Source organism: Uranotaenia lowii, chromosome 2, assembly GCF_029784155.1.
Source record: "Uranotaenia lowii strain MFRU-FL chromosome 2, ASM2978415v1, whole genome shotgun sequence".
Taxonomy (NCBI): domain Eukaryota; kingdom Metazoa; phylum Arthropoda; class Insecta; order Diptera; family Culicidae; genus Uranotaenia; species Uranotaenia lowii.
In genome coordinates this window covers 413,002,235-413,021,216 of record NC_073692.1, presented here as the reverse complement: position 1 = coordinate 413,021,216, position 18,982 = coordinate 413,002,235, and the positions used below count along the sequence as shown (strand labels likewise).

Sequence of the window (18,982 nt, the reverse complement as noted above, 5' to 3'; positions counted from 1 at the left end):
TCGATTCTCTGGAGCATTGGGTCGTGGTAAAAACCTCCACTGTTAACGATCCGGAGAAAGCGCCTTTACTTGCTCCCAGTCAAGATTCTCGTCGTCAGTTTGCTAGGCTAAGCTTCGCCACCACGAAATTCTGGGCCTGCTTTTTCTTCGATGTCCTTCTGGATTCCATTCAAGCACCTCTCCGCAAATCTCGTTCTCATCTCTTCGCAACGGCCGGGAATGTTGCAGTATCCCAGATGTCAGCGAAAAGACGGTGCAACATTTGTGCTAACAAGGCAGGGTCGGCTTTCAGCATTTCAGCAGGGATGCAATCGATCCCAGGTGCTTTGTTGGATTTCATGTCTTTGATTGCCGTTCCTATTTCAGCCAGCGAATGCGCTTTCGAGATGACGCCATTTATGCGACTTACTGTTGGCGCTTCAGGCAGCGGGTTCTTTTGGCCATCGCTATTCGTGACTCGGAAAAGTTGTTCAAAATGCTCAGTCCAACGTTTGAGCTGATCTGTTCGATCGGTCAACAGCTGACCTGCTCGATCTTTCAGCGGCATTCTTGCATTAGTCCTTGCACCACTACTAAGGTGGCGAGAAATGTCATAGTTATAGGTGGTTATAGTAATCGAATGTCTCCAATGAGGGCGGCTCTTTCTCCCTCTTCGTCTAGGGTGTTTGTCCAAGCTCTCTTGTCTCGTCTACAAGCTCGTTGTTCAGGATCGCCCCTGATGGCAGGATCGATAGCATCAGACCTTTCTTCCTTCGATAAATAACCGCACACATTCTTTCAAACAACATTACAAAAAGTGGACTGTATTTTACCGAACTTCAAACAACTTAGACTAATTACAATTATATCGACCTCTGACACAAACTATGGTCCCTTTTGGACCTCTGACTTTGGCCATTCTGGCCTCTGACTTGCCGCTCAGGCCTCTGACTTTGTTACCGTCTCCGATGGTGGTTGGTTGGAAAAGAGACCTATTCAAGGATCGACGGTGGCTCGATCCTTCGGAAAAACCTCTTCGTGTCCGAGGAAAACCGATGATTTTGGCGCGCATTACCGCCGTTAATGCGCGCAGCATCGCCATGTTTCTACTGAGCCTTTTCTGATGTTAGAGTGGTTCAAACGGAGCTCCTTCGTTCCAGAACATGCCGCCCGCCTTGAAAGGCGACGGGACGTACGCATTTCGAAATTCCCGCTGTTTTACTGTCGTGCCGATGTTGATGTACCGTACCGTGATGGACCACCTCGCTTCGATCACGCCGAAGACCTGCGCTCGTTGTATGCGGAGAGACCTTGTGTTACCGCCCGCCGTTAACCCACGTTGGTTCCGACCTTTGTGCTTGGGTGCCGACTCTGTTTTTTGCAACCTCTCTGGTTGTCTGCCTTCGTCCGGTAGTAGCCTGATGTTGAATTCTGAATGCTTGGGAAAGGAAGTATCACTCTTCTAATCTACACTTTAATTTAGGAATACTTGACCTTGATTTCCGAGCGCTGATCTGCTTGCCAAGATCAGCGCGATGATGCCGACTCATGCTCTGACTTTCTCCGCAATGTTATTCTGGCATTAAAATTCTGAGCTCTCCAAGCTTTCTGACTTTCGTTAACTAACATGAGCCGAACATTCTAGTTCCCAAGCTCTTCCGACACATAGCAGACAAAAATACAAACACATAAAATACTGACTCAAACATACATTTCATTACTGACTCAGTTCTGACTGAATTACTGACTTTTTCTCATAATGTTTTCCCAACAACCAATTCTGAGTAATTTTCCAACAATGTTCTCAGACTGTTTTTCTGACCAGTTTACTGAATGATTTTCCGAATGTTTTTCTGACCGTGTTTCACAGACAAAAAATCTGACTCCGAAAAAAAAAACTGACACATGCCCAAGTGACTTCTCTTCAATAGTCAAACCGTATCTATCATAACTGACTCAGATTCCGATAGCTTCATTCCGATTGATTGATTGTGTGTGTAATTGATGTGTGTTTGTGTGATGCAGCGTTGCGTTAGAGAGTCCTGGTACTTAATCCAGGATGATGTTGATGAAAAACCGCCAAATGCTAGTCCTGATCCCGTCGATCAGACTATCCGAAAACCGAAATCCAACGCAACTCTGAAGTGTATCGAACCGAATATAACCGAATATTTGAATCCCAATGATTCCCGATAACTCCTTATGGCGGAGTGACTGCACAAAAAACTTCCGAAAGTATTTCGTGTGTTCGGAGGCGCGCTGGAAAGCCCTGGTATTGCCATGCCCGATTGCAGCAGAAAAAAAAACCGTCACATAAATGTCCTGATCCCGCGATCAGGTTAACCGAAAAACGAATTCCAACGCCTACTCCGAACAAAAATGTGAATAATACCGAATTGCTGACCGAATGATTTCGGCCTGAATGATAACCGAATGGAACCCCGTTTGGTTCCCTGAATGATTTGTAAAAGTGTATTTATTGTAAAAGTGTACCTATATCTGAACGATTTGCTGACCGATTTCCGAATGACTGATTATGTCTCCGAATGATTTTCAGAACGATTTGAACCCAACTGGTTCCTGAAAAAACTGAATGGTTTGCCGACTGATACCCAATATGAATCCAATTGATTCACGAAAAACTAAATGATTTGCTGACATTTTCGAGGCGAACCTGATTCGCTGTTCTCAGGCCCCTCTATACTGATTGGTTTACTGACATAGTCTGAATGATTTGCTGAATGGTTTACTAAATGGTTTGAATCCATCTGATTCCCGAAGTTGTTCCGAATGATTTGCCGACATATTATTAATGATTAAAATGAAACCGAAAACAAACATTATTATTTTGAACCGCTCAAACAATCGCTGACACATTTTGGCAAACTTGATCCTCATTATCCAGTTCCTCGATTCGACCCAAAAAAACTCTTGACGTTTTTCCAAATAATGACCGATATACTGGAGTTTTCTTCGACACAAGCTGACAAAAAACCGACCGACTGTGTTTCAACATTATCCCAACATACAATCCAACTTTAACGATTCCGGATTCAGCAACTTAAATTCTGTTTAAATGATTCCGGAAATTGTATGAATCCAACAAACTGTTTCCAACCGAAAGTTAAAAAAAACTACCAATGTGATTCCAAAATCCGATTGATGACTCCGATAGTGAATGATCTCCGATTCATGATAATACTGACATGTAATCTGACTTCAATGAACCCAACTTGAATGGTTCCATGTGAATCTTTATCATTTTAATTTTGTTGATATGGCCGCTGATAATTGTTCTTCTTTGAACTTAAGAAGAGGAACATTGATATATTTTACTGAAAAACAATTCGCATCCACTGATGAAAGTAGCATAACACATAACCGACAGTTTGGATTTCCAACAATCCAACAAAAACAATTGGATGTACCTCGCAACATTTTGTATTAGGGAGACGCTCTGCAAATTACTGTCTTTCATGCAAAAAAGAAGTCCTCAATGTTTCCACCAATCACATGAATTAACCACACTTTCTAGAATTGACAATGATAAGGAATTACATATGCACTATCATAGTCATAAAATGAATGGATGAAACTCTCGTTGACCTAAATTTCATCGTCGATGAATTGAAGACTTTGTTGAAGATTTAATGATGATAATGATGTGGTATTGATACGAAATTTTCATTGGATACCTGTATTTGTTTCGTCAAAACCAGTTCTTCGAATGTACGGTGGTGTATCGATCCTTTTGTGTTGATCATCTTCTGGATTCGAAACTGTTCCTAGTGAATCAACAAGCACATATTTCCAAGAATGTGTTACTAAAACGCCGCACATGAATCATTGAAACGATTCCTCGAAATTACTCGAATTCCTCGAGTGAACTGTGCACAAAACCACACGAGCTGAAGGCTAACATCACCAACTTATAATAACCGATACAAATATTTCTCTTAGAACAGTAGCACAACAATTTGGAGCGTAAAAAAACTAACGAGGTAACAATGCGAGCACGAGGACAATATCCAGAACCGATCAACAATTTCTGTTTGCGATTTTGTTACCCTCCATGACATTCGTTTCATTTTCGATCGGTTCCCGTGCGTGGTGAACAGAAGTGCACAAAAAATGAGTGTTGCTAGAGATTGTGAATGTTGAGAGATTAGCTACGATGATGGTGTTTTCTTACATTTTTAAAACGATCCAATGCATGGTGATTCGTTTATTTGCTTCCTTTTTGAAATTTAAACAATTGGCCGATAAACCTGAGGTGTTAATAGGAGCTTGGCGATGCAATCATCGAATATTTTTGTGGATAACTTACAAAGAACAATAGTGGCATTTGAGGAGTCGCATGGTGATCCATTGGTTTGACGATTTCATAATACCCCTGGGAAAAGTAAGGCAAGCGATTACACCGAATTATACTAGCACCGCACATGACGTATGATTCGACCAATTTGACAAACCAGATGAGTTCTTTCTTGTTTGCATCAATGATCCGAGTGATTAAAAAACTGAACAGAATCGGCGAGCACTTACACGTAGCTAGAACCAAAAAAGGTACACCAGTGGATCTTCTTGAACTTACGAAAGAATTTATGAACGATGCAGGTGAATGAATTTATTCCAGAGGACTTAACGAAGATGTTTTCGATGATGGATTTGTAATAGCTTGTACATAAATCAGTGTAAGTAGAAATCATCTTTGTTTTCTTGAGTCGATCTTTATGAAGAATATAATGTTTTGTTGTTCCGTGAGCGAAAATAACGAGCGGATTTTATCGACAACACAAATTGATTGAATACCGACTGAAAACAATTTCCACAAATTTTGCGTTGAAACAATATTGGCTTTTGAACACTTTTCTCACACATTCACTCACTCATACATACCGTACCGTAAATACTGCTGATGCTTATCGATGATCAAAATCTGGCTCGATTGGACCATGTTCAGGATCGCCCCTGATGGCAGGATCGATAGCATCAGACCTTTCTTCCTTCGATAAATAACCGCACACATTCTTTCAAACAACATTACAAAAAGTGGACTGTATTTTACCGAACTTCAAACAACTTAGACTAATTACAATTATATCGACCTCTGACACAAACTATGGTCCCTTTTGGACCTCTGACTTTGGCCATTCTGGCCTCTGACTTGCCGCTCAGGCCTCTGACTTTGTTACCGTCTCCGATGGTGGTTGGTTGGAAAAGAGACCTATTCAAGGATCGACGGTGGCTCGATCCTTCGGAAAAACCTCTTCGTGTCCGAGGAAAACCGATGATTTTGGCGCGCATTACCGCCGTTAATGCGCGCAGCATCGCCATGTTTCTACTGAGCCTTTTCTGATGTTAGAGTGGTTCAAACGGAGCTCCTTCGTTCCAGAACACTCGTTTAACTGCTTTTTCCAGCTCTGCATATCGTAAGCGGCCGGCTGCTTTGCCTTCAGGTTTCATCCGTCATCCATTCACTTCTTCTTTCACAGACATTACCGAGAATATCATGGCTCGTCGTAATAAAGTATGCCCTTTGCGCTTCTATGGAATCTCCAATCGGCGGACGTCGTATTGATATCCGACTTTCTCCTCTCACCGTTGGACACACGCAACTCTTAGTCGTATCTCACCAAAGACGAGGTGATGGTCAGATGCAATGTCTGCGCTACGTTTGTTGTGGACTTCAAAAAGGTTCCTTCTTTATTTTCGGCTTATGCAGATGTGGTCAAATTGATTTTCTGTTCGGCCATCTTTAGATACCCAAGTGACCTTATGTGCTGGTCGATGGGGGAAGAGCGATCCACCAATCACCATGTTGTTATTGGCACAAAATTCTACAAACAGATCTCCGTTTTTGCTCATCATTGCATCTTTCGACATACGGTGGCAGTCGAACGGTATCATTCCACGGCAGTCGACGGAGTGCAAATACTTCTTTGGTACAATTTCTAATCTTTCAGTGTGTACTGTTTGATGCGGCGCCCAAACTACCACGGCGTATTCCAGAACGCTGCGCACCAAGGCGCAGTAAACCGCTTAAAGACAATATACATTCTCAAACTCAACTGTGTTTCTACGAATAAAGCCAAAAATGGCAAAGGCTTTTGCGGTTGTGGCGGATAGGTGTTCTGAAAACTTAGTTTCTGATCAAAAATAACTCCGAGATCTTTAATCGAAACTACTCGTTCCATTTATGCTGTGTCCATTTTGTAGGCAAAACAGAATGGAGTTCTAGCTTTGCAGAAAGTTATACATCGACATTTACTGGCATTAGCTTCCATTCCATGATACTTGCACCAGTCCAAAAGTGTCGAGATGTCGGCTTAAAGTGCTGCACAGTCCACAGGTGATTCGATTTTCCGGTAAATCTTCAAGTCATTTGCGTACATCTATTTAAAGGATTGCAATAAACAAGCAAAACCTTTAACAAAAAGGATAAAGATTAGTGGTCTTATGTGACTGCCCTGGAGAACACCGAATGGGACGTCAAATGGCTGAGATGTGATTCCTCGTAGATTCAAAAATGCTCGTCGGTTTGTCAAGTAGGAGTAGAGCCATTTTGTAGACCATGACGGAAAGCCGTAGCATTCTATTTTTCTGATGGCGATTTCATGTGGAACTTTGTCAAATGCTTTTGAGAAATCTATGTAAATGGCATCTACTTGTTGCTTTTTTCTGATAGTGGTATGGAGTGTGGAAGAGTAGCTCATCAGATTCGAGACCGTTGATCTTTTTTTTCACGAAACCATGTTCGGTTATTTCTTGTTAAGCAGCGTTGTAAAGTCTCTCGTAGATAATTGACTCAATTGACCTTTGACAAGCAACAGAGAATCGATATAGGTCTGTAGTTTACCTTAACGTGCTGGTTCCGGACCGAAAGGTGATTCAGTCGATTATTCTTCCGAGTCTATCTCACAGGGTTGCTGGATGCCAAATCGCCTCGTCATGTTAGCTGCGAATTGTGGTGGGAAGCGTTGACACTCCGGGATTGATGTTCCACCTGAGGCGGGTCTTGTTTCATCTCAGCGAGCTCAGCGACGATGGAAGGCTCTCCGGGAAGACTCGCGTGGGCTTTTCAAATCTATCACAAAAAAGAAGGCGCTACGTTCACGTTCACGGCGTCACAATGTTCTCACACCTTACCTTGCCGTAAGCACCTCAAACTGTTACGCATTCACACATCCACCTTCATCACTTTCTTAGCCTAATCGCAAGTTTGAACGGAATACAGAAATGATGAGCACTGGTTCAGTGCAAATAGTTAAATTAAGGAATTTTATCCCAATTGATCATAAAGAGTAAGTGAATTGGGTATCACATCAACTATAAGATCCCTTGAGTCTAGTTCAACTTCTTACCGGAACTACCCGATTCGAAAGCAGTTAAATTAATATTTCCTTTCCATCTATTTACGATGACGCCTCGTCTTCTCCTTCTGAATCCGAAATCGAGGACCAACCTTTTTCTCTCTCCCAAACCTAAATATGTGTACAAAAGACTCCTGAAAGAGGTCATTCATCTAACACACAACAAGTTTGCAGTCGGTCGTCTTCTGGAACTTACTTACCATGCTTCCTAATCAGGAAATGTGTAGGTCGGTTGGTCGAATACATTCAAATGTGTGTGTTCAGTCCGACCAGTTGACTGAAATTGGAGAGAGTGACGCTGATTTCACGCGAGAGTACCGTACTGAGAGAGAAAGATGGCTGCTCTCGCAAAAAAACGCCTAGAAAGTGCTAGGCATATCCATCTGCCGCAACCACGTGCTTGTGTGCTTGCTCGTCAACCTATTTAAGGGCTCATTCTCCTATGCGCCTGTAGTCAGTCTTAATCAAATCGACAAACCGTCGAAATGGGACGAGAATTGAAGTGTAAATATTGTTGAAAACGCAGGTTTCAGTGGTGGAATAGAGTTAATCTTTATTCGTTTTGTTCGTCAAGTCCTTAAATAACTACTTATAACATAAGCGATAGCTATTTACATTATTCACTGAAGGATATCCTCACTTATTTTCTAATTTTCGTGTGATATTCTGAGCTAACCACTCAGAATGTCTGGCAACACTGGTGAGTTACCACGAACCTAAATTGAGTTATTTGGCTTCACAGTGTGATGATGTAAACATTTGTACCGTGTTTACCATCATCAGCTGTCATCATCAATCATCACCGCTATAGTTTCAATTGCGAATTGACTCAAAGCATGCGGAACCAAAAAAAACTGTTTTGGTTTCGCCGACGGGTCCGTCGGTTTTACTCTGCTGATTGGAATACGGATTGCGTTCCAAAACCGTAAGTTTCAACAAATATAAAGTGTGAATAGTTCAAATAAGTACAAATAGAGAATAAATAGAAAGTAAACCGATACTAGTGTCTTCTTTCTTCGCTGCTTTGCTCCGACGCCTTGCTCCTAGGTCCAGCTGCAACAATCAGCTCTTTTCATAGCCCTTCCATCCGAAAGAGTTAGGATCTCGGTCAACCAGGCGATCGAGTTTTCCCCTAGCCTTGGACGCCAGGCAGCGCCATAAGGACCTTCCTCCACTGATAGGACAGCCATCCGTGGTTGTCTCTTAAGGTCCAACCCCACGAGGGAAGCGGACCATCAGTGGTAGTTTTTCCAAGCGCTCACATCGACTCATTCTCGGCCTTTAAGCAGACAGCCTGCGGATCTGCCTCCACTGTTTGGCAACCACCAGGAGTTGTCAAAGCCCATTCCCAGAAGGGGAAAGGGCAAGCAGTGGTAGTTTCGCCAATTCCCCTCTCCTCTACAGTCCTATGGAAGGAGTTATTATACTTAGATCTATTTTATTAGTTTAAGATCTACTTAAGATTATCAAACATCTATGTATTCGTTACAACCTATTCTCTTGGCGACTCGAGGCCTGATCTCTCCCACGACAGATCCGACCCCTAATCACAGTGACTCGAGGTTACTGTACACATACGAGACTTAACTGCTCGGATGATTCCCGGCGAAGACGTCATCCAAGACGCCGACTGAAACGACTCACCTGGCGTTGAGAGCCGTGTGCGGATTGGACTTTAGTCTGCTGCAGCCTAACTTACCGCAAAGGAAACACGTCTGGTCGGTCCGGCGTCTAGAATGCCAAAGAGGCTGAACCACCTCGGAGCTCATACTTGTCGGCTGTCATGACATACTTATACTGTAGGGTTGCTGCATGACACGTCATCATCTTCCCAGGGTGTGCTGAGTACACACATCTCCCTTCCCGTCCCAAGAAAAAAAATATTTTATATAAAAATACTTGTTTTGAAAATCTCATAATTCATATCGATATTACACACTTCCATAATATTTGTTATTGATAAATTACATCAAGACCCACTAACAGGTCTTATATATTTATATATAGTCTAGTAAATACGCTCATGTCATCTTCCGGACCCTGAAGACCTTATCGTACACATCCATCTATTTGTTTGCGTAAGGAAATCCTTCCTTTGTGTCTATGCATTTAGTTTTCCATTTCGTTCAGTCAAGAAATTCACTATGATTGAATTTAGACAGGCCATGACCAAGTGGTCTGTTGTTATATGAGAGCAATTCCGGTTGGCACAACGGATTTTCTAGCAACGAATTAAAACAGTGAAATGTATTTACGGAAGAAACATATAAATGACTCATCAATAAATTCAAGCTGACTTACGTTAATGTCCTTTAAAAGTTGTGCGGACTCCCGGCAGCGCTATCAAAACCATGAGGACTCTCGTCTAGGCACGCAATTTAAATTCATGCCGACTCCGTCCACGCACGCATCAAAAACCATGCGGACTCCCGTCAACGCACACATAAAAAAAAATAAACCACGCGGACTCCCAACGCACACTTTGCAAAATCATGTGGACTCCCGTCGACGCACACGACAATTAACTACGCGGACTCCCGTCGACGCACACTGCAGCAAATCATGCGGACTCCCGTCAATGCACACAAAAAAACCACACGGACTCCCATCGACGCATACTTTGGAAAATCATGCGGAACGCACACACAAATAACCATGCGGACTCCCGTCGACGCATTTCACAATGGCAAGGGAATTCCTTAATTTTCTTCCAATTTTGCCGCAAGCCGAAATGTGTCGGGATAAGGACGGGGGTATCCTGACGGACAATCGTGATCCCACTCCCAACGATGAGTGAAGTTAAGGAAGCCATTCGCCAGCTGAATAGAAACAAGTCGGCTGGGAAGGATGGCATCGCAGCTGAACTCATCAAAATGGGCCCGGACAGGTTGGCCGATTGCCTACACCGGTTGATAGTCCGGATCTGGGACATAGAACAGCTACCGGAGGAGTGGAAGGAGGGGGTAATATGCCCCATCTACAAGAAGGGCGACAAATTGGACTGTGAGAACTACCGAGCGATCACTGTCCTCAATGCCGCCTACAAAGTGTTGTCCCGAATCCTACTCCGCCGCCTCACGCCACAAGCAAACAGATTCGTGGGAAGTCATCAGGCCGGCTTCATGGAGGGACGGTCTACGACGGACCAGATATTCACATTACGGCAAATCCTCCAAAAATGCCGTGAACACCAAGTCCCTACGCATCATCTATTCATCGACTTCAAAGCCGCATACGACACGATCGACCGTAACGAGCTATGGAAAATCATGGACGAGAACGGCTTTTCCGGGAAGCTAATCAGACTGATCAAGGCGACGATGGATGGAACGCAGTGCTGTGTGCGGATTTCGGGTGAATTGTCGAGTTCATTCGAATCGCGCAGGGGACTTCGACAAGGTGATGGTCTATCCTGCATGATGTTCAACGTGGCGCTAGAAGGTGTTATTCGACGAGCGGTGGGCGAAATGCGGGGCACGATTTTCAACAGATCCAGTCAACTTATCTGCTTTGCCGATGACATTGATATAGTCGGCAGATCATCTGCGGCGGTGGAGGAGATCTACCGCAAACTGAAACGCGAAGCAGGAAGGATTGGGTTGATGATTAATACGTCCAAGACGAAGTATATGCTGGCCTGCGGATCCGAGACCGACCGAACCCGCTTGTCCAGTAATAACAAGGTCACGATCGACGGCGACGAGCTGGAGATAGTCGAAGACTTTGTCTATCTCGGCTCACTGGTGACCGCAGACAATGACACCAGCCGTGAGATCCGGAGGCGAATTATCAGCGGAAGTCGTGCCTACTATGGACTCCACAAGCAACTGCGGTCGAGAAGACTTTGCCCTCGCATGAAGTGTAACCTGTATATGACGCTTATTAGACCGGTTGTTCTCTACGGGCACGAGACATGGATATTGCTCGAGGAGGACCTGCGTACACTCGGAGTATTCGAGCGACGAGTGTTAAGAACCATCTTTGGCGGCGTATAGGAGAACGGAGTGTGGAGACGAAGGATGAACCACGAGCTCGCGCGACTCTACGGCGAACCCAGTATCCAGAAGGTGGTGAAAGCTGGCCGGATACGCTGGGCGGGACATGTTGCGAGAATGCCGGACGACTGTCCTGCAAAACAGGTGTTCGCTACGAATCCGGTAGGAACAAGACGAGAGGGGGCGCAACGAGCAAGGTGGTTAGACCAAGTGGAGCGTGATCTGGCGAACGTGGGGTGCCCGAGAAATTGGAGAACGGTTGCTATGAACCGAGTGAATTTTAGGAATTATGTTCGTCAAGTTTTGTCGTGAGACGGAATACTATGTAAATAATAAAAATAAAAATAAATAAAATAATCTTCCAAAATTCGGAATCAATTTTATTTGCTGGTCCTCTCAAGTTGCTTGCATGAAACAAGCTCCTGGCAGGAATCGCCAAATGCGCGGATTGGACCTTAGTCTGCTGCAGCCTAACTTACCGCAAAGGAAACACGTCTGGTCGGTCCGGCGTCTAGAATGCCAAAGAGGCTGAACCACCTCGGAGCTCATGCTTGTCGGCTGAACCACCTCGGAGCTCATGCTTGTCGGCTGTCATGACATACTTATACTGTAGGGTTGCTGCATGACACGTCATCATCATCTCAGGGGTGTGCTGAGTACACACAAGCCGATCTGCTCATAGGGAGTCCCCGACCGTGAAATCATGCTCGTCCTCGAAATCAACTCCTTTCCCAACTCCCTGCGCTGCGAAGAAGGTAAAGTCCTATCCCCGCAGCTTCGATCATTAGGAATCCCGCTACTCCGATACTCCCCGAAGGTAAAGCATACCAGAAGATGTTGCCTTAACTTTGTAGCTTCAAACCGTGGGATTGGAAGCACTCTAGTCGACAGCACCTCGTCCATGGGGTGAGACTATTCCGACCGTTGTGCGGTCTTCTTGACTTCTTTTTTATTTCGACAACCCTAGTATTTTCTGCCCGTGTCGTGTGCCGGTCAAGAGCATGTTATCCTAGACACGTGCGTGTCACAGCACACGTTCGGGACTTTGAAAGCTACGACTCGAATGTTTCCCTACGACATTCTACACCGACTGAAGATGCTCACTGTCATCGAGAGCCTCTCTACCCGTGGGTATCCCCTGACAGTGGTTTATCCCCTTCATACAAGATCCGCTGCTAAGAAGGTCTTGTCATATCCCCGCAGTTTCCCCCGTAAAAAGTGACACTACTTGGATACTCCCCGAAGGTGGGATATTCTACACACGATCGCGGCGCTCTCATGACCTCCACTACGCCGAAGATGATGCCTTACCTTCGATCGTGGGATCGAACGAACACTACTCAGATGCTTCCTGGCGGTGGATTCATCCTACACCGCTCGCGAAGTGCTGGTGACTCCACCTTCTTTTCAGGGCAATCATGAACCCATCGCTGACCCCATGTTATCAACCGTTCGCGTTGTATCAGGTCCACAGGCGGAAAATATGTTGGTACGTGCTGCTTCGAACCTTGGAAAACGAACACCACATGTTCTGGAGTCTCCTCTGCGTTACCACAGGCGCAGGCCGGGCAGAGTAGCGAGGCTACGTGTCCAAACCGGTAGTGGTACTTCCTGAAGCATCCATTACCAGTTAGGAACTGTGTCATGTAGAAGTCCACTTCACCGTGTTTTCGCCCAAGCCAGCTCCTTATATGCGGGATCAGGCGATAGGTTCATCTACCTCTCTCTAAGCTGTCCGTCAGCTGCTTTCAGTTGGACATCGAGTGGCGAGTTGACACTCGTTGGACTTGTCCTTATTGTCGTAGCAAAAGACATCTTCCTCTAACAAAACTTGCCTAATCTAAAGCCGTTGCTTCGATATCTATGGGTAGAGAACTGGTCACGGGCTGTCCACGAAGTTGACTATTAGGTTGAGTGAAACTGGCTCGTGGTACAAACTCATCTTCGTTTATCTTAGACCACAATTTTGCCGAAACTTTACTCAACACTTATGCTCAATTTTCTTGAAATAGATATGTGAACTTTGTAGATCGGTATAAGATCATCAGAGTTATGCCACTATCAATAATCCCAGCCTCGAAATTATTTAACGATACATTTTGTTTTTCAACAGCGAGGATCAGCTGTCGGCGGAGCGACCATCGGTGACGATCGACACCACCACCATCAAGGCCCCCGAGGGTCAAGGATGTCCCCGTTGCGGTGGAATGGTATTCGCAGCGGAGCAGCAGCTGGCCAAGGGAACGATGTGGCACAAGAAGTGCTTCAACTGTGCCGAATGCCACCGGCCACTGGACTCGATGCTGGCTTGCGATGGTCCGGATCGCGAGATTCACTGCCGTGCCTGCTACGGCAAACTCTTCGGACCGAAAGGATTCGGCTTCGGCCACACTCCCACTTTGGTGTGCACTGAGATCCAGTCTACCCCGGCACAGTAAGAGCGATCTGACAATTTTTAGGTTATGTAGCAGTCTAACTGTTGATTTTTCTTTTAATTTTGCAGTAGCGAATTCAAACCCTTGGGTGGAACTAAGCCTTCCGATGGCAAGGGATGTCGTCGATGCGGATACTCAGTGTATGAAGCCGAGAAGATGCTCAGCAGGAACTTGATCTGGCACAAGCGGTGTTTCAACTGCTTCGATTGCCACAAATCGCTGGACTCGACTAACCTCAATGATGGCCCCAATGGAGAGATCTACTGCAAAGGATGCTACGGACGCAATTACGGACCACGTGGCGTTGGCTTTGGAATGGGTGCCGGAACGCTGACGATGGTCTAATCTGGACGCAGTGTTGCCAGTTTTCCCCTTCTGTAATCAACTTTTTCCTGATATATAATTTTTAATTTTGTATGTCCAAAATTATTGCGCTATGTATTTGTGTAATTTTTGAGTAACAATTGAACGGACTATTTTTACAAGAAAAAAAAAATCGAGAATGGCTGAATCTAAACTTCCACATTTCCCGCTTTTATGCTTCATGAAATGAAACATATCTCTGACAAACCAACCGTGTACGTAAGATGTAGAAAACGGTTTTAAGCTCACCCAAAAATAAATTAATTCAGTTATTCCCTGAGAAAAAAAATTAGAAAAAGAGCCAAGTAAAACCAGTGATCAATAATTACGAACGACCAGGTCAAAGACCTGTTATCACCAGCGGAAGTTACACAACACTACACAAAACATATTCAACTGCGTTTTCTTTTCTGTAAAGATTTTGTTTTTTGAATTAAACACCAAATATATTCAGCAGAACAACAACTCACCAGAGAAATGTTTTATCATATGTTCATTGCACACACACAGAAATACACTCACGAACTCACTCATACTCACTCGAATGCGATTCCATTTGTTGAATCTGTTAGCTTAAATAGAACAGAAGAAAAAACCTAGCGAGACCTACATACATATATTGAGATGTTTGGAGATCGATCTTATTTTTGCGAACAGAATCTACTGTGAGAAGTAAATTTTTATAAGTGACTTTATATGCGGAGCATAACCCCCAAAACTCAAATACTAGAAGAACGTTGTGTGCTGATCTAAATGTAAAATGTGAACCTAAAACCTTTCAACTGAAACTGTCATCGCGCCAAAGCCCCTGCGATCAAGTAAAGAGTACCATCCCCCCTTTCCATCATAAGTATGTATCTCGTCCAATCGACAACATCGACAGACGGCATTAGCTCTTAACCCCCCTACAAACACATATCTTAGCTGGGGAACAAATTAATATTGTCTCCATGGCAGAGCCTATGCTAGATGATGAACTAAGCAAAATCAAATTAAATTTGCTTAACCTGAGAAAGAGAGAAACTTAAACCTAAATCACATTTTATTATCATCATTTGCTGTGGATATCGAACCAAAAAATAAAAAATGAAAATGAGATATGAGAATATAATCGAGCGATATCACCCGCCTGCCCCCCAACAAAAATGCATACTAGTTCACACCAAACAAACAAACAAACATCGTCTAGGTTAGGATATTGATATTATTAACTCTTATAGTGTAAATGCAAACCAAACAAAAAAAAAATCTTTTATAATTATGACATATTTATTCAATAAACAAAACTGCTAAACTAAAAGGTGCGTTTGAAATCAGTGATGACCTGCAACCTGCAACATTAATTCGATGAATTTGTGACGGCAGAAACGACTACAGCGAGTGGAGGACGTCCATAAATTACGTAACTCGCATAGAGGGAGGGGGGTTAAGCTCTAGCTTAACGAATTGTTACATAGGGGCATGCGCGGTCTTATGGGAGGGGTGATCAACCCCCCCCCCTCCAAGTGGGAAAAAACCGCTACAAAATATACGAAAAAGCTCATACTTTTTTTAAAATTTCGAACATTTCCTAGGTGGAACACCTTTGAATTTTCAAAATTTTCCACTCCGTGAATGTTAAAAAACAAAAAGAGGATATGGTAAGACAATTTAATATGCAGTCAAATAGCTCATTCAACTTATCTTCAATGAGGTTTCTATAGAGTTTAATGTGATCACAAAATACAACTTCTGAAAATTTTCGTCGAAAAAAAGGTAGGTTCTAGAGTAAGGTTGCCTAATTTTTTTTTGAAAGTATCCGGGATGGACTAATCCGGGCTATTTTATATACATACAAATCTGGGAAAATACGGACATAAGGTTTCAAAATTGTTGATCAAAAAATTGAGCAATATCTGGGCAAATTTCAATAAAATCAAAGAATTACTCAACGTAAATAGAGAAAAACTTAAGAATTGTCATCTTAAACTATCATGATCATTATTATAAAACTTGCTCAAAATTTGCCAAATAAATTGATTAAATCCGGGCTTTTTCAACCAAATTCAGGCTGTCGGGCTGGACCGGACTTTTCCCAAATTTTTATCAATATCTGGGCAAACCCGAATGAACCCGGGCAATATGGTAAGCCTATAAAGTTTTCTCACGCTCAGATTTAACTGTTCTGCAAAAATTGGTTAAAATCCTCTATAAATAAACAAAATAGAATAGAATAGTTCTGCAAAAAATCTAACATTCCTTTGCCGTTCATACTCAATTGATTGCGGAAAGAACGTTCTGCTGGGTCACAAGGATCTCGGACGAACTCCTAAATTTGTCGGGTCCAGGAGCGTTTAAGCCATGGGTGGCCAAACTTTTTGTGGCCCGCGAAGCACAACATTGTTCTAAGAATTTTCTTGGTCTGCGTAGATGTATCATTTGGATAAATATATCTGGATCTACACTAACTAAATTCAAAACAAAGATCGAACAATCTTTTTGAATTGATATAAGTCCAAGGGGAAAAAGTGTACAAGAACTGATTTCGAAAAAACACGCTCTTAAATTGTTGTGTTTGGCCGTTTTCTGTACATTTTTCGAACCTTTGCCATTTTCTTTCGAACGTTAAAGTATGCGAATATAATTTAAAAAAACTTAAAAAAAATACCAAATACAATTTGAAACATTGAGAATCGTTTGGCTGGCAATGTTTACTCAAAATCGATCATTTTTGCACTTATACCCCTTTGACTCTGAGGGCCTCATATGATTTTACAAAAAGGGTTACCGCAACTGAATGAACAAAAACAATTACAATTACAATTTTTAAATTATCAAAATTGTTCGGTTTTGGCACATTACCTGTAAATTCTATCACACATTTTTCAATGTTTTCCGATTCCGAGTCTACGTATCAAGCAGACTCTAGTTTTTAAATTGAGGAGTTTGTATAGCCTCAGAAAGATAGTAAGATTATTTTGAAATCTTTTAAAAATCGAAAAAAAATCACCGAATCATATCAATAGAATAATTAAAATTATACTTTTACAACAACTTCAACCATTTGTGAATTGAATTCTATTTAAAAAAATTCGTTCATCCATCAATATTTCATAACTTTTGTAATTTATGTAAAACTAGTTTTCCCGGTAAACTTCGTTTTACTTGATACTTAATAAATCGTTAGAAAATTCTTACATTTCTTTAACATCTTCGTGCTGGTGAATCAGTTTCCATGAAAATCGTCTTCAAGTTGTTCGAGTTGTGTCTTATTTCTAGTTGTTGTGAACGTTTTGACCCTCCTCTTATACCCTTTTCCAATACACTTTTCAAATCGACACACTGGAAAAAGTGAAAGAAGTTGGATTGATATGAGGTTGAGGTTTGCACTTGGAAAAATCAACATTATTTATGATACCTATAACTAAAATTCGTTAATTCTTTTAAATTTCAAATGCTTGTGAACGTTACTTTTTTTTAAAATTCAATCCTGCAGTTTTTTTTATTTTGTTTTTCAAATTTTTCTAAGGAGAACGGTGAGCTTGAAAACTTTGGAAAATAGGTGGTCATTTTTCATATTTGGAGACCATAAAATTGACATTTCGAGGATGGATAAAACAAAGAGGTTTTAAATGCCTTGAAAAGATAATACATAATTTGGTTGGGATAGTTCATTTCGTGTTGCGATTTTTTTCCCCTTTTTTTTTTAAATGGAACAAAATTTGTAAAAAAAAATGCAAGTAACAAAAATGGTTTATTAAGATGAATCTATACTCGATGTTATCTAATGGTTTTTTCCAGAACAATTGGATTTTTTGGTTCGCCGCCCAAACTAATTTCTGAAATTTGGCCCGCCTGTTGAAAATGTTGGCCATCTATGGTTTAAGCTCCTAAGACCAGGCCCACCAATGGTTGCTAAACCTCGAATCGAGTACATTCAGCAACATATTTATCAACCCATCATCGCACCAACAGTCGCTAACTTGATTCGAGAAATAGCATTCGAGCAGTAGGTTGTTACAGGATGCGTTTATGTAGCAACTCGGTAGCAACGCAGCCGGTAGTCGCTATCAGAAAATAAACATACACAAATACCTACCTGGATCGCAACAATGGGTGCGAAAATAAGTAAGTAGATAAAAAGGCAACCAATCAAAACATCTAAAATACCGACCAAAATAGCAACTTGCGGTGGGGTTGGTCTAAAACCCCTCAAATTACCACCCAATTCTTGTTTTCTGGTCCGAAAAATAACTAACACGGCGATTAGATAACAATTTCTTCAATTTCTGTTTGTTGTTTTCGCGACTTTTTTCGGTGAGAATTAAAACGAAACTACTTGCCAGTTGGTCCAAACGTTTCGAGCTACTTTTGGCGTTTCGCTCCACCTCAGAAATTTATTAACTTTATAATTTTCCATTTAACAAGAACTTATTATCTTACTTTATCTAGCGATCGTCGTACTGTTATTCGCTGTCTGTTGTTTTTTTTATGTTATGTTTACATTGATCTGTCAGTGTCTTGATCTCTGTTAAAATGAAGTTGTATGCAGATTTGAAATTAATTGAATCCTCTTGTTTGTTAACAACGTCGTTGTCGCTCCTAATTTTAATGTGAAAAATTATTGTAAACAATCAAAATCGCCGACCGGGACGATGCATACATTATATGCGTCGTTCAGGGTGAAGATTTTGTTTGTCAATGAGGAAAAAGTGTACCCCGTGCCAGTGGAAAACAAACAAAAACGCTATAGGTTAGCTCAGAATTTGAAAATTCACAGTGATACAATTTAAGCGTTTTAGTGGAAATGAAAAAGTCGATTTGAGTCAATCGTATAGTGTTGTTTCTGATTAACGGC

At 42.3% G+C, this 18,982-nt stretch overlaps 1 protein-coding gene across 10 annotated transcripts in view; it reads left to right on the top strand.

Annotated features, from left to right (window-relative positions):
• Positions 1 to 15,445, top strand: part of LOC129749546 (muscle LIM protein 1) — a 74,761-nt gene extending 59,316 nt beyond the window's left edge. For all 10 annotated transcript variants that reach the window (XM_055744538.1, XM_055744542.1, XM_055744548.1 and 7 more), the window contains 2 exons: positions 13,461 to 13,781; positions 13,851 to 15,445. In XM_055744538.1, coding sequence (XP_055600513.1) covers positions 13,461 to 13,781; positions 13,851 to 14,127 — 598 coding nt within the window. In that variant the 3' untranslated portion in view covers positions 14,128 to 15,445. The remainder of the gene's footprint in view (positions 1 to 13,460; positions 13,782 to 13,850) is intronic.
• Positions 15,446 to 18,982: the final 3,537 nt, after the last annotated feature.